Consider the following 16573-nt stretch of genomic DNA (forward strand, 5'->3'; position numbering starts at 1 on the left):
TTTATGGCCTTAATTTGGCTTTAATTTCCCTGTACAGTACATTGCCAAAAGTATGTAGACACCTGGACATTGTACCTATGAGTAATGGTTAAACATGAATGGGCACTAATATGCTGCTACAATAGCCTTCACTCTTCTGTTAAGGGTTTCCACAAGATTGTGGAACCTGGCTGCAGGGATTTGCTCCCATTTAGCCACTAGAGTTGAAGTGAGGTCGGCCACTGATGTTGGGCGATAAAGCCCGGCTCCCACTCAGATTTATCCTGAAGCAGTTGCATGGTAAAGTCCAGGTGCAGGTCAGTTGAGTTCTCTACACACCAGACGTCTTTATGAACCTCGCTTTGTGCACAGGGGCAATGTCATGTTGAAACAGGAAATGGGCTGGCCTTCACCAAACTGTTGCCACAAAGTTGGAGACACAATACTGTCTCAAATATAATATAGAATACCATGATGTGGGTTGGAGTGTCCACATTCTTTTGGCCTTATAGTGTACGACAGTAAACACAAGGAGAGAAAGAGAGTGATGAAATGTGATAAAAGTTCACAATTTCTTCTCTGTCACATATCCCACTTTTCCCAGTCATACCAGTTATTAGACTAAACACAATATTGCAGTACAGTACATCCATATCGATCCAGTACTGACCAGTTCTCATGTCTCTGATCTGTAAATACAGCTTCTCTCTCTTGCTGATGCCACTTTGTGGTAGAATCACAATGAGTGTGCAACCAACTGTGACTAAACGCTTGATCACAGCTCTGATGAATGTGATAACGTCAAACCTGAAGAAGAGGTGGAAGAGGAAGTGTCTGAATAGTCGATTCTGATTAAGATCAAGGAGTCAACTAACCAATGAAAAGGCTGCTGACGCACGCACACACACACACACACACACATGCACACACACATGCACACACACACACACACACACACACACACGTAGGACAAAATGGCTCATTGTTCTGGGAACAGGTAATGATGTCAGTGATAACCATTGTATAACCATGTTTGTTCATCTTTAACTGGATTTATAAACAAGCTACTTGTCTCAGTGAAATGATTTATCTTTTGTAGTGGCAAGAATCATACTTTAGGAAGTAATTATTGTAATACTTTACATGCTGTTTGACAAGTTTATTGATAGACCTTTCTCAAAGCAGATATTCTGACTGCCAGATAAGTCTATATGAGGTTTTTTTTTATAATTTTTTTAATTTTAGGTAGAAATTTCTGCACCCACAGGTACTTTTGACTCAAAATCTCATTCATAATGCAGTCAAAATGCAAATTACAAACTAGGTTTGGTGGAAATGAGTTTCAAATAGCAGTAATACATACATACACACAAAAAGACAGAAACTTCCTTACATTGTGCCTGGCTTTCTGAATGGTCTTTAAAGTTTTTCTACTGACACAGTTTTTTTCTTTTAATTGTGGAAATTTGCAAAACAAATTAAATGTTTTTTTCCCTTTGTATTTACATTTACAATATAGTACATAAGCCTTTTCCCTGGAAACCTACTGTTGTCAAGTTATACATTTTAAAATGACGTAAAAGTGCTTTGCATTTCATATTGTCAATCAGCCATGCTCCACTGTTGAGAAACACGTACTTTGATGTTTTACTTTATCAACTGAGGTGAACAGTAGAAAACAGTGAGACAGGAAGCTTCAGGTGAGCTCAAGTCTCAGTGCTGCCCCCTGGAGAAAACTACTATACACACACACTCACACTCATGCATCCATACACACCATCCTCCCTCAGTCATCTGTGATATTATGGGATCAACCAGCTAGCCAGTCAATCAGTTAGTGAATTATGTCTCAGCTATATTTCTTGGAAAGATGATCCTCCGCGCATATCTCTTCAATAATTTCATTGGATTTGTAGCTGTTATGTTGGTCCTTCCTCTCTGGGTGAGCATGTGCGTTTTCTATAAGCTCTGTCTTAAGCCAGTGTCTGCCGGGTTATTCCATAGTAAAAGGCGGTGGGATTTATTTCTCTTTGTGGTTTCTGTCTGTGTTTTTGTTCAAGGCACTGCTGTCTGCTACTTGTTATGTGCCCCTCTTCTGAACACACACACACATTCTTGTTCACATAATGAAGTCAAGCTTATGTTGACTGTATACAATATCTGCAGCATACAACACTTACTATACTTTCCTTAGGACTTGATTTGGATGAATACAAACCCTGTTAACAAACACATACACAGAGCCTTTTGGTAACATTACCGTACTAATGCACAAACAGAACAACAAATATGCATCCATTCACTTTAGGTAATTTAAAAATAATGCTGGTAGTATTCCATGTTGTATTGTCAGCAAATTCCATGAAAAGACCAAAACCAACAATAAATATTATCAACAAACAAGCATTATCTGTGTAAGCAGAGACTGATAATCATATTGTTCTGTGCCATAAAGCTTCATTTTTGTTAAACAAGAAGACACAGCCACAGGTTGCACTGGGTGACATATTCCTTCATGATAATAAACATGCACTGAAGGTTATTTTGAGTCAGTAACACATAGATTATCCTGCTGCTGTAAACACTCATTAGCGCGCCAAATGTGTATCAATCTGCAGCTGAAAATAGTCTCAAACAAAAGTACTATTTACTCTCGTTGGAGTAACTTTTGCTCAAAAGTACTGCGCCCAGCTGTTTTAGGAAATTATTAAGAAATGTATTGAAATTAAGTTTTGTAGTTGTGTCCTGTTTCAGTGCAACAAAGAAAAAAAAGAAATAGAACTTATGTCCAATTAGTACCATTTATTCTTGTCTATAAAGTGGTGAGTCCTATTGTTTTGTACATTTACATGTCCTGTTTCTGCCTACAAGGTCCCAGGAGAGTCCTATATGTCTCAGCTGTCCTGGCAGGACTCCCCTCTCTACACTGAACTGCAGCCAGAGAAACGTCTGTCGCAGCTGGAGCCCCCTAGCCCTGCCCCAGGTCAGCAGCCTCTCCAGGCCATGGACCTGTGGGAGCAGTACTCAGACCTGCCCACAGGGAGATGCTACTACGTCAACAGCATCACCAAGGAGAGGTCCTGGAAACCCCCTCGCCGGGCACGCGGACTCACCTCCAACAAGGTGACGCACCCAACACAGCCTGTGTTCATTCGCTGTTTGTTACTCCTCCTGAATTTTCTTTTTGTCTTTCACTGAAATTGCTTTAAATTTGAAAAGGTGGGCGTTTTCAGAGCTGGATGAAAGCTTCTTCACTCAAAGGAGAGGATAGGAAAAGGTCAGGGTGTAGAATAAAAGAGTCTGCTCATTTATATGCTCACATAGTTTGACTGTATCAGCACTAAAAGGGACTTTTTCAGCCAAAGAACTTCATAAGACCTAAAGGAGAGCACCCTGGCTCGCATATTTTCTCTTTACTTAGACATGAGGTGATGCAGACACACACAGTGATCACAGGACAGGTTTCCACAGCTGGAAGCTGAAGCCTAGAGCACGCGGGGAGACTCCTATATGAGTTTGAGTGGCAGTCACTCTATATCCTTTCACTTTGGCATAGGGTCACATTGAACTTAACATTTGGAGAGTTGCTGAATATTACAAAGTTAATAGCCAAGGTCATTATATGGACAGACAGCTTTAAAGGAACACTTTGACATTTTTGAAAAACAGACTGTAAAAACATTAGTTAAGCAACATGGCTGCTGGCAGTAGTTGCACATTTAACGGACAGATATGAGGGTGGTATTGATCTTCTTATCTAACTCTCCACAAGAAAGCGAATAAGCAAACAGTATTGCCAATAATTGCAAAAATATTCCTTTACTGTTTTTGTAGATCCTGTCAAAGACGTACATTTGAGGCTGTAGTTAATAGCTTAAAATATATCTAAGACCTTTCCTGTTTCACAATCTATCTTTCTTTTCTGTTTCTCCTGCAGACTGGTCCAGTACAAGCTCAGACGTTACCCAGAGATACCAGCCAACTGTCGCTACCACTTGCTGAAGCTGGTAATGGAACAATGCACAAGGTAAGACGACTGTACTTCTGAAGAAGTGGTCAAATTCAGCCTCCCTGATGACATATTGTGTGATTTAACAACATGATTCTGAATTATATACAATACACCTAGATTGGTAATTGGAACATCTTCCATGCTGGTAATGACAGGATATTTTTTGGGATGATGAGATGAGATCTGCTTTGACTGTAGTGACAAAATGAAGAACAGCAGTTCCACTTGCATAATGATGTCACGTGACTTAATTGGGATAACTCTGCTACACCGCTACACACTCTCCACCCCTCACCTGTAACTAACCACAGAAAGCAACGATGAGTGCACACCCAAGAAAAGCATCTTCTTGAAATTTCAAGTGGTTAGCCGCGCCGGCCGCACCGGGTTTTTAGTGCATGTTCGTGCATGTGAGCGTGCCTTACTGGCTAGCTGATGGCCACCAGTCTGCACTGCGCTCATACGACAGTTACAGCTGATAACTTCGCTCAGCCGTCGCCATGTTGAGAGCCGTGCAGAGGCAATAGAAATGCTCCCTATCTATCTCGAATTTAGCACCTTTAGCTTATTGCTCTGTGCTGTGATGTAAATAATTATTAATAGCGTTAAATAATCCTTCCCATGTAGCTGTGCTGTGCTGTAAACGCAGTCAAAACAAACCACTGTGAGACAAAAACACACCTTCTGCCCAGTTTCATACAAATGATTCTATTGTCAGCGTCTCTCTGTCACCCAGAGTGGTGTCCAGACCTGGACTGTGTTCCAGATTAAAGCAGGGAGAAATGCTGAGAGGGGCCAAATTAAAAAGGGATCACATCTTTCTAGCTGCCCCATCGTCGACTGACCGACTCACTGCCTTATCTAGTTATTTATGAACTGCTGCCTGACACACACATCTCCTCTCAAATTGTGTTTTTGTTGGGCTAATCCCTGAAGGGAATAACAAGGTAATGCCTCTTGATCTGATGCAGATGAGCAGAAGCCATTAGGGCCACACAGAGGGAGACAGAGGACTCTTTTAAATCCAAAACATTGCTAAATTTAAACCACTCAATGAAACTTCTCATCAGTGTTAAGCCCCTCCCTGACCTCACAGATGCTGTCGTAGTCCAACTTCCACTGAGTGAGGAAGTACATCTGTTGTTTCAGACGTCACGGTTTTAGGAATTAATGCAACCGCCATCAGCGAATGAAATTCACCTGAATCAACAATGACATCTATGTAGTAAAGCGACGCATGAGTTGCATGATCTAGATCGTCAGAGATAAGCATTTTGCATCTCAAGGTTGCGTTGCCTCAATGTTGCGTCAGTGTTTCAAATTTAATGTTACTCATCAAAAATACCCACATGATCAAAGCAGTGATTCCCCCATCAGGTCCGTTTGAGATGCTTTCTGTTGACCTATATGTGTCACTTTTTATTCTGCAGTACATGTATTAAACAGGAACTCCACCAAGGATATATAATGCAAACTGTACTGCATGCCACACAAGTTAATGACCCAGGTGTTCAGATCTCAGTGACCCATATTACTTGTTGGCACAGGGTTTTCTAGTCTAGAGTTTTATTTTTAAAAACAATTGTAACCCTTACCATGTTGACTCCTTGTCCGTTGTCAGTTCAACTACTTTTGATGTACTAGTACTGTTACCTGTACTTCCATTTTACTTTATACTTGTCGTCTACTACATTTAAAGGGACTATTTGTAACTTTCAGAAATGCTTCTTAACAGCGACACCTGTGGCCGTGAAATCAACGAAAGTCAGCGTCGAGCTCGCGCATGCTCGCTCTAAATATACATGAACGAGCATCGCTCAAAACAGTGAGGCGACACACGTCAGCTAAAAGCACAATATCACTCTATATTTCAGCTGCTTGGCAGTAATGTTAGCTGACCAGACGAAGGTCTCTCCATGAACATGATTTAGATGTGATCTTAGTGTTGGCTTTTCCTGCATCAGCGCAGGCTGATGCAGCGGAGCTCTGCAGCGTGTCTCCCTGCTCTCTCCGCCCGCAGCCGGAGAGAGCAGGGAGACACCGGCACCCGGTCGGTAACGAGACGGTAACGTTACTCGCTGAGGAGCTCCATCACTTCACAAGACACAGGAAAGCTCTGTTGGTCTGGAGGAGCTGCAGCATTTATTTCTGCCCAAACGTCCACTGTACATTCACTAGATATTCTCAGAGCTAAACTAACTCTTCTGCAGTGTGGAGTGAGCGCGCGTTCACGTCTAGAGGTGGAGCGAGCTGAGAACGCGCGCTCTGTCTGAGTGAAGACAGGCAGGCACAGGAGGGGAGGCAGCGGACACACGCGAACGCACATATGCGAGCGCGCACGTGTGGCGACCCGCTACATTTATACGCTTAAAAAGTTACAAACAGTCCCTTTAAGAGGGAAATTTAGCATTCTTTGTATTTGACAATAGAGCTGAAACGACTAGACAATTAATTTCTTCGTCGATCATCAGAAGAATGATTTTGATCATCGATTAATTGTTCAAGTTCATCTTTGAGCAAAAACATTGACAATTCTCTGGTTCTAACTTCACAAATGGGAGGATTTGCTTCCTTTTTTCTCTGTTCCATATCAACTAAACATCTTTGGTTCTTGAACTGTTGGTCAGACAAAACAAGACATTTGCCAGCTGACATTTGGCGAAGGCGGGGTACATCCTGGACAGGTCGCCAGACTATCACAGGGCTGACATCCATTCACGCTCACATTCACACATACGGGCAATTTAGAGTCAACAATTAACCTAAATAAATATAAATATAAATATAAATATGAAATAAACCTCTTTGGACTGTGGGAGGAAACTGGAAAACCCAGAGAAAACCCACGCTAACACAGAACATGCAAACTTCACACAGAAGGGCCCCAAACCGGATATGAACCCGGAACCTTCTTGCTCTGAGGCTACAGTGCTAACCACTGCAACACCATGCCGCCCTTACACATATCATCACTTATCTAACTATGATGCATCGTTATAGAATAAACCAGTGGTCGCCAACAGCTGAAGTACCTCTTCATCAACACTAGGGCTGTGTATTGGCAAGAATCTGGTGATACGATACGTATCATGATAAAGGGGTTACGATGCAATATATTGCGATACTGTAAGCAAGGCGATATTTCGTGATTTTTTTTTAAATCTAATTTTAGGAAAAGGTCATAGTATACAGAACACACCGCCATTTGCATGAAATCTGAGTAAGAAAGGTTACTTTTTTATGCAATCAGAACAGTGGGATCTGCATTTACTGTACCCTATACATCCAACATCACAGCACTACTTTGAGAGGGCACATACACTAAGAGGGCGCATCTCTTTGCAAATGAGATAAAGTATTGACTGAGTTAATCTTTGCATGTAAACTATTAATTAAAAATCAATAGTGTTTTTGAGAATCAATACAGTATCAAAAAATATAATCTATACAACACGAACAATCCTGTTCCAGATGTGTTTTTATAAGTATGTCGAATTATTTAAAGCTATTATTTATATAAAAGTAGATATTGTCTCAATACTTTTTCAATACAAGACAGTGATCCTGAAATGGTTGATTTTTAGGCTTGCTCTCTTTTTTTCAGTAGGATTAGTCAAATTCGTATTAGTACTACTGCTGTTTGGAGTAGCAGTAGCTGGGTGTTTCTACCATTATTACTTTTAGTCCTCTATTTGAACTTCTCTGCTCACTTGCTCACTAGTTTCCACACACTCTCAACAGCAGCATGTGTCAATAAGGTGTTAACACTGACTCATGTTGGTGGGAGGCGTGTCTTATGAGTCGTAGTTTATTGGTTATTATATATATATATATAATTTTGTTTTTTTACAGAATATTTTTTTAATTTTTGTCAAAGTAGCTGACCTGCTCCATTATATTTCAGTAATAACAATCCAGTAATATAACAATCCAACAGTTTAAAAGGTGCTATTATTCATATATTGCGAGTAATTTTATATTTGGTCTGTACTTAAGGAAAATTATAAAGGCTAAAGCTTAACTTGTAAAGGACTATTTAAACGTTATGGTACTTTTACTGACGTAAAGCATCATTGTCTCTGCCTACAAACTTGCAGACAAAAGCCGTTGGACAGTGGTTAATGTGGCAATGACAACACACGTCTGGTGTGATTGTTCTGAGCTGCCGTACGTGAGAGTGTGATTGTACCGGCTGATAAAAGCAGCTTCCCTCTAGAATGGGGAAGTAGCTGCAGGCTGAGACAGGAGGGACAGATGAATGTTTTTTTTACACTTTGACACTCGGACAAAAAAGTGTCATGACATGAAGCAACAGACAGCTGAGGACTAAAACTCAACAGGACAAAAAAAATTGGCCTGAATTGTATAACTGGGTGATCAGAGATAATGAGTACCTATGCGGTGAGTTCATATTCATTTCTTACTTATCAAATGTCCTGCTTGTTAAATGGAGCTGAATGTGTTTCATGTGGTTGTTATGCTGATATAGTTCACTCACTTGGCTTGTCATTGTCAGAGTCGTTGCTAATGACTCTGACATTGAGACTCTGTCATTCTCACAACAAGCTAATTACTGTGGGGACTTGTGGGATGCAGTTCAATAACTAAAAACCGGCATGCCTGAGTTAAACAAGTACTATGCAGTGTGTGTTTCAGTCTTACAGAGCAACGGCAGCAACTGCCTCTCTTTAATTTCAGTTGAATATGGGCACGAGTGTGTGAGTGTGTGTGAGTGTGTGAGTGTGTGTGTGTGTGTGTGTGTATATACATCTATCTTTCTTTGTGAGGACCAATTTGAGTTTTAAACCTTCAGAGTGAGGACATTTTTGCCAGTCTTCACCTCTTCAAAGGCCTGTTTGAGGGTTCACACGTGGTTTTAAGGTTCAGGTTAGAATTAGGTTTTGGTGAGTGTTGGGGTAAGGAATTAAATAGTGATGGTTAAGGTTAAGGTTAGGGTAGGGGGCTGGGGAATGCATTATATCAAAGTTAGAAGTACATGTATGTGTGTGTCTGTGCTGTGGTTGCAAATCGAGAAGCATTTTTAGCTGGCAGGATGTCAGCGAGGCAGAGGTGTAGTTTCAGTGTTGATGGGCTTCATGACTTATCTTAACTGAAAAAATTTGTCAGCATCCTGTTTTTACAGATGGGTGTGAAATTTACCCGTAATAACTGCCATTTTGGATTCAATATTTTGTAGCATAAATAGCGACAAATCTAGAGAGCCTGAAAGTGATCTTACTTATTTTTTGCAGGTAAATTATACAGAAAATGGAGGTGCGTTTTGAAATAAAATTAAATATAAATAATAACTGACCATCTGTGTTTCCTGTCTTTGTCTTCCTGTCTCTTTGTCTCTAGCTGTCACCTGATTTCCTCTTTGGGAGCCACCACAGGAATACTGACGGCGGTGGCTGGCAGATGAAACAGGTGAAACTCTTCTCTAACTGCCGCATTCTTTCATCGCCAGAGGGCTAATGCATTTCATCTCGAGTTTCACCTTGTAAAAAAAAAACCCCGTCTGAGATTAAAGTAAGAGATAAGCTCCCTTTATCAGTTTTACATATTCGCCCTACACAACAGGATGCATTTGCTTAACAAAACAATACATCATACAGCTCTGGTGTTGTAGTCCGCCACCTTGACTATGTCACTGTATAAGAACAATCCTGGTACATGTTATGTTTGCACATCTAGCATCAACATAATTAACAGTATGCCTGTACATAAGTATCTGCATAGACTGCCTGTTCGTCTTTTAAAAGAAGAAAACTCTTCCTTGTTATTCTGACTGGGAGGGTAATCCTAAGTGTTTTATGAGCGCTTAAAGGGCTTTTGATGGAGGGTATTTTCCTCATGAAAATCAATGAACTCGAGTCGTTAGATTTGCAAAAACTGCATCTCCACTGTATTACTGTAGAATACATTAAAGTAATGCCAGCCATGCTCTTTAGATTCTCAGAGATCAGCATTTATGCATATGAAGGTGGTGAAATAGCAACTCATGGTGTAAAAAGAAAGACTGTTACCCAAGCAGTTCTTACTGCAACATGTTGCATCACAGTGGGGTGTGGGTGCGCTTGGTATTAAAGCCCTTTTAAAGGCCTCCTCTTACCAAAGGAGCAGATTTGGCTCTTAGTGCTAATCCTCCTTGCATGAAAAGATGGCAAACATTAGGAGGGATATTTAGTCTGATTGTTAAAACTAGGTTACAGGGATTGGGAAAGGTACTTAATTATGGCTGCTGCTGCATGAAAAGTTGAAGTTGTGGGAATTTGTGTGCGATCATGTACTCTTGTATCTGTTCATGCGTGGGATTGTAAGCATAAATATTTTGCATGCAAAGTCAGGATACACATGCATGCATTTGTCTCACCGCTCCTCCTGTGAAGTGAAGCAAAACAATTTAAACTTTCCTTCACGGAAACTGCAGTTTGTCCCCAATTGACAGTATGTAAAGTGCTCAGTATAGACAGGCACTCATGTTTATTAGCAGTATTAGCTTCAGTTCATATTTGCAGTTCATACATGTAAATGAATTGATCTGACATGGTGGAAGGTTTTCATACTGGCTACCACTGTATGATTGTTTACTGAGAGAACTGAGAGCACAAAGATAAGAAAACCTGTTGAAGATGCGGAGGCAGTGTGACGTGAGGTGACAATTAAACCCACATAAGAATGATTTACAAGCCAGCATCCAGTGCCCTGACTGTGGCACTTTGTAATCTGAACTATTATTAAGATTATTTAAGAGCTTTTAGCGACTCTTAGGGGTGGGGGGAAAACTCGATACAGCATATTATCGCAATATTTTGCATCGCAATATTGTATCGATACACGGACGTCAAGTAGTGATATTTTATTAGATAAACTATTAACCTCTTAACAATCCAACAGCCTGCCGGTGGGCCGGGGCGCTATTGTGTCTTTCAGAGGTTGTAGCAGTCTTAAAGTCTTAAATTCTAGAAGATACTGGTATCATATGAAACTAGAAAAACCTTAGGAATCGATTGGTGCCTAACATGTCATGTTAGCCTGTCGGGAAGAATGCTAAATAACGCTCCAAAGTTAGGCTAAATTTTGGCAAGGAAAAACTGGCATAGCCATTTTTAAAGGGGTCCCTTGACCTCTGACCTCAAGATATGTGAATGAAAACTCTGAGATGAACAGAGTGAAAAGTGTGTCTTATTACATTAAACAGATGTTAAAAAAAACTGCAATTAGCAGCTGAAAAAAAGGTAATAAATTCAATATATCGCAATATATCCTACGGCAATACTCAATATATCGCAAAATGTATAAAATCGCAATAAAATCGTATCGTGAGTTAAGTATTGTGATAATAACGTATCGAGGGGTCTCTGATGATTCCCACCCCTCAGCTCTGATGTCCATCAGTCAGAGTAACAAAACTATCATCATCAATACATCCACTGAAGCAAAATGAACTAATGAGAAAAAATGTCCCGCTAGTGAGCAAAGGTCCTCATCTTACGTATAACATGGAATGAAAAGTTGCAACAGCAGATAGGAAGAAATACAAATTACTGCTTGTGGTGTCATACCATTGACTATTACACTATTAAGGTGAACACACAGTTACATCATGTCTCATGTCTTCCTTGATTATGTTGCAAGTTTTGCATGCTTGTTTGCATGAATTGTAATTGCAAAGTACGTTGATAGCAAATGTGTCAACAACAGTAGCTCAAACAGGAAATTAGGGGAGGAACTGCATGCTACACTTTTGAAAAGGCCTCGACCTTTCTGTTGCTCCTTACTGTTGCTTGTTTATGATTTGAATTGTTTAGGAATATATGCTGATTGTGCTGTTGCACTCATTCAAGTTTGCTCAAGGCAAGAGCATCAGCTAAATACTTAAATATACAGTGAGGATAATATAAAGAAAAAGGTTCTTCTATAGTCTCAGTAGAGACTTTAAAATACAATGGGAGCATATTGTATATTTTTTTTTCGTTCACGCACATTAAATGAGTGATTGCTCTTTCCCCTTGTCCACCACTGACCCCAAACATTTGACCCCCGACCTTTAACCCCTGTGAAGAGCATGCAGCGCGCCGCCTCCTCTGACACCCTAAGCACAATGCCGTTCAGCAATGCCGATGCCCGGTGCCGTAACTCTGCTGCCCTGCATGATGTCAAACAGCAGCTCAGCCACTCCCAATCTATGATCCTGCCTGAGAACGGCAAGGTACTCACCTCCAGAGCACATACACACACAAGGTCATAAACTGTGTGTGTACAGTATTCACAGACATGCAGAGGGAAGAGGAAATGCAGATAAACATTTTTCACACAAAGCACTGGACGTATGCACATTTACACATACACACATACAGACAAATGACGGCCACTGATGACGGCCACTTCCTGTCTTTCAGATGGCCCAGCAGTGCAGAGATTACTCATGTAATGTGACCAACATCGTCGTTGAGCCTCCGTCTCCTGTGAGCTCTCCAGATAGCGATGACTGCACACCGGTGAGGAAACACTACTTTTTACTTTTGAAATGAAAATACCTGTATATGAGTATAATATTTTCTATTGATTTAAACGTCTTATTTATAACATTTGTATGTAGACGAATATTTAAAAATAAAATAATAATACATCCACAGAGCTTTCAGAAATGTGTCACCAATTATCACCTAAAAACATATTTCCCTATTAACCCTTAGGGGAAACTAGTCAAGCAGATAGTTTTCGTTTTATTTGCATATATTGTGTGAGTGAACGTGCACTGTGTCTTTACAGGGGAAAAAATGTAGCGGTTACTCAGTATAATCCACAGACATCACTGAAAAGATTTCACTATGAACTATAAATTAAGAAAAAACAGAGAAAACTGTCCGCAGCAAGGTCTTTGGATTAATCTGAATACTTGTATCTGGAAAAATATGTTTTTCAAATGTCATTTTTCAATTCTTTGAGCACAACAAATTAACTGAACTTAAACTTCAAAGACTCAGCGGTGGATCTCTCAAAACCTATTCAAATAAAATAAACCACTACTAGCTTTCCTCTTTCTCTGTTCTCCCTTTAAAACCGCTGCTTTTTCTCAGTTTGTTCCTCACTGTCTTTATATAATGTACTCAACACTTATAACTTGGTAGTTGGTATTAAGTCTTCTCTCTTACACCTTAAACAGGGCCATACCGCAGTGGGAGATTTTAGAGCAGCTCCCCTCCCGCTATTTTTTCAATGATGCAACATTCAAGTTAAATGGGTTTCGCTCAGGATGCAGCATATTACACAGAGGAAAAGCCCTCTGCTGTACTTTACTGTTAACATTTCATTATTCAAGCCATTCTTGCCTAACTTGAGTGATAACATTAGTGTGGCAATATAAATATTACTGCTTGAATATTGCAGATTGTGCTTTTAACCCTTTTAACGTGTTCTCAGGAGTTGGAGAAAGCTGGACTCTTGAACAAGACAAAGATTGCAGAAGGAGGCCGGAAACTGAGGTGAGGCTGCTCCCATTCCAGACAAAAGAAGTTTAATAAGATTGCATTTGTTTGTGTAAATAATGTGTTTTGAATTAATGTAGGCAGGTATGATTTGCTGGACTTGATCACACCTGACCAGTATACGTGTTTGTTGGGTTGCAGGAAAAATTGGAGCCCCTCCTGGGTGGTGTTGGTCGGGAACAGTCTGGTTTTCTTCAAAGATCCTAAATCACAGACACCTTCCAGCTGGGTAAGAGCTCAGACAAACTGTCTTTAATGCCTTTAGTCCAGGTAGCGTCTTTGCAAAAACATAAATAAGTGTCTTTTTCCCAGTAAGCTATATAATAAATAGACTGGGTGGAAAATCACTCCATGAAGCTAATTTCTTAAAATCCTCAGCCAAATCCCATGAGTTATGTTCTAAGTGGAGATGTGAGTTTCTCTACATGGTGGATTTTTAAATTTTCTATTTAAACATTGTGAAGTAACTTTTGAAGCCAGCTGACACTGTTCCATTGCACAAAGATCAGTAGCTTTTTACAAACCCAAAAGGTGAGCACACAGCTGGATATTTCTGTTCATTACGCTGCACACATTTCTGCATGATTTAACAGTGAAATGACCCAAATCAACACTTCTGTTTATAAAACAGGAAACACAAACCTGTTGCGGGTGTTGTGTGTGTGTGTGTAAAAGCTGGTCGGCACCCACATTTTTAGAAACCAATATGGGTTGATTCAGCCAAGTAAGCGTTGAGAAAATTAACTAAACCCGATTTTTTTTTGTATGTGTACCTGCTTATTGATAAAACAGAAACCAGGTAACAGTCGCCCTGAGAGCAGTGTGGATTTAAGAGGAGCACAGCTGCACTGGGCCAACGAGCTGTCCAGCAAGAAGAACGTCTTCAAGGTAAGAAACATGATCAGAAAACCCAGTGAAAAGATCTCAAGGTATCATGTGATCAACCTCAAACACTCATGTTCATAATAAATGAACACGTTACAAAACTGCTCTTATTAAAAATGTTCAGACTTCAGTGACCCTTTCATTTTCACTTGAATAGTTGCAGTAAGCTGATGTACAGTGAAGACATGTGGTAGCAGATAAGGAGTAAAATATAGCATTATATTTCTGTCAGCAAAGGATCCTTATCAATTAGGGAAGTGAGAGTAGGACGCTTTCTTTCACCCCATCACTACAGTGACCTTCAGTGAAGAAGAGGAAGCTGTAAAAATTAGTTTTCTAGTGAAATGTGTGTATGAATTGAGTTTAACACATGACAACTGACAAACTGGTTGAATAAGACGTGTGAAAAAAGAAAAATATACATTTGAATTCCTCACCGGGGAGCTTTGCAGACAGTTCGTCCCACATTAATATGGTTGGTGAATGTGTGTGTTGTAGCTGAGGACCGTGACAGGCAATGAGTTCCTGCTGCAGTCAGAGACGGACTCTCTGATCAAAGAGTGGTACAGGACCATCCAGAACGTCATCGACAGGCTGGTGAGACACACAGAGTTGTTGTACCACTTGTCTATTAGTGTTAAAACGGTTTCCCTTTGGATCAATCAACCTTTTACTGAACTTTAAACACACCGTTAGCTCCTTCCTGTCTTGTTCTTTGTGTTTTTTCTTTATTTTTCATTGAGATATATATCAGCCTCATAAATCCACTGTCAGATGAGCCCTTAATTGAAGCATAATTTTGGTTTCTTAGACAAATCACACAGCTCTCTTTTTGTTTAATAGCGTTGTGTAAATGTTTCTCTGTTGGACTTCTGAGCAGCCACTATGAACAGATGCTTTAAACAGCATGTGGTGGAATGTTTGTATATGACAATGAGCGCTGCCTTCCAGGACCGTGAAAACCCGTTAGACAACGTCCTTCTGTACTCTCTGAGGCGAGCGGGCAGCGTGGAGATGCTGGAACACAGCGGAGACGAGGATGACAGGAGAACGTCGCGTAAGTCGTCACCACGCGATGCCTCTCATGGCTCCACACTAACTTCCTTCCTTCACATAAAACCATACCCGCCCTCCTCTTCAGTTTTCTCTCACTCCATCATCATCATCACTCTTTGTTTTTCTAAACTTCCACACAGGCTTTTTGCATCCCTCCATCCTCTCCTCCATCCTCTCCTCCATCCAGCCCACTTATATTTTCACGCGGCCCCCGTGGCAAATAATCCCCCCGTCAGTCCTGTCTCACCTCCGCCGTCGCCCGGCCCTCCCGCTTTTCATCCTCACCACCATACCCTCTCATCTACTCTCCTGCCCCGCCGCAGCCCAACGCCCCGCACTGACCTCCTCTTCCTCCTTGTCTTCCTTCTCCTGCTCCACCTCCTCCTTTCCTCCCTCTGCAGTCCCTCGCTCGACGTCCAACCTGGAGAACACGGAGAAGAAGAGAGTGAAGTCCCGGCTGAAGAAGCTGATCCTAAAGAGACCTCCTCTGCAGACGCTGCAGGAGAAAGGGCTCATTAAAGGTGAGATTTCCTTTTGAAGTTTTACGCAAGTATCCTTTACTCAGCAGTACACAGTGCATAATATATTACTAGACTGCGCTTTTACAGCTAAAACTATCCATCACACTTTAGTCGTGAAGTTGAATACATTTAGCTATTTAACTGAGCTGCATCACAGTTGTGATGGCTGGCAGGGAATCTCAGCATTTATCCTGCGGTGATGCCACATCCCCTCGTGAATACGCATCGCAATCCTCCTCGTCGGTTTAGTAAGAGCTTCTCCAAAATTACGTTTTTCCACACTGCTTGTCTGCTGATTACACTATGATGACATTACATTACATTTATTTAGCTGACGCTTTTATCCAAAGCGACTTACAATAAGAGCATTCACCCATGACCGTACCAACCATAACATCTTTTATGGATCCTTCTTAAAAGCTGAAACGATCCTTTGTGTTTTTTTACATATTCTAAGCAAATAAAGATGCAAATAAGTGACAAATTAAAGGAGAATCCTGAATACAATAGTGAAGAAACACAATGAATGCAGATGCTTCCATTCAGAGGCTGCTGAATGATTTGAGTATAAAAATCATATCAGAATTATATTTTATGGCCTTCACAGTCACCAGATCTCAACCCAATTG

At 40.7% G+C, this 16573-nt stretch overlaps 1 protein-coding gene across 6 annotated transcripts in view; it reads left to right on the top strand.

Annotated features, from left to right (window-relative positions):
* Nucleotides 1–16573, top strand: part of arhgap9 (Rho GTPase activating protein 9) — a 49691-nt gene that overhangs the window by 21466 nt on the left and 11652 nt on the right. For 5 of the 6 annotated variants that reach the window (XM_037784779.1, XM_037784770.1, XM_037784800.1 and 2 more), the window contains 11 exons: nucleotides 2851–3102; nucleotides 3917–4006; nucleotides 9350–9418; nucleotides 12057–12203; nucleotides 12394–12492; nucleotides 13418–13479; nucleotides 13624–13711; nucleotides 14275–14370; nucleotides 14866–14964; nucleotides 15319–15424; nucleotides 15825–15944. In XM_037784779.1, coding sequence (XP_037640707.1) covers nucleotides 2851–3102; nucleotides 3917–4006; nucleotides 9350–9418; nucleotides 12057–12203; nucleotides 12394–12492; nucleotides 13418–13479; nucleotides 13624–13711; nucleotides 14275–14370; nucleotides 14866–14964; nucleotides 15319–15424; nucleotides 15825–15944 — 1228 coding nt within the window. The remainder of the gene's footprint in view (nucleotides 1–2850; nucleotides 3103–3916; nucleotides 4007–9349; nucleotides 9419–12056; nucleotides 12204–12393; nucleotides 12493–13417; nucleotides 13480–13623; nucleotides 13712–14274; nucleotides 14371–14865; nucleotides 14965–15318; nucleotides 15425–15824; nucleotides 15945–16573) is intronic. The other variant, XM_037784792.1, reaches the window with a different exon arrangement.

The sequence above is a fragment of the Sebastes umbrosus genome, chromosome 1, assembly GCF_015220745.1.
Source record: "Sebastes umbrosus isolate fSebUmb1 chromosome 1, fSebUmb1.pri, whole genome shotgun sequence".
NCBI classification, from domain to species: domain Eukaryota; kingdom Metazoa; phylum Chordata; class Actinopteri; order Perciformes; family Sebastidae; genus Sebastes; species Sebastes umbrosus.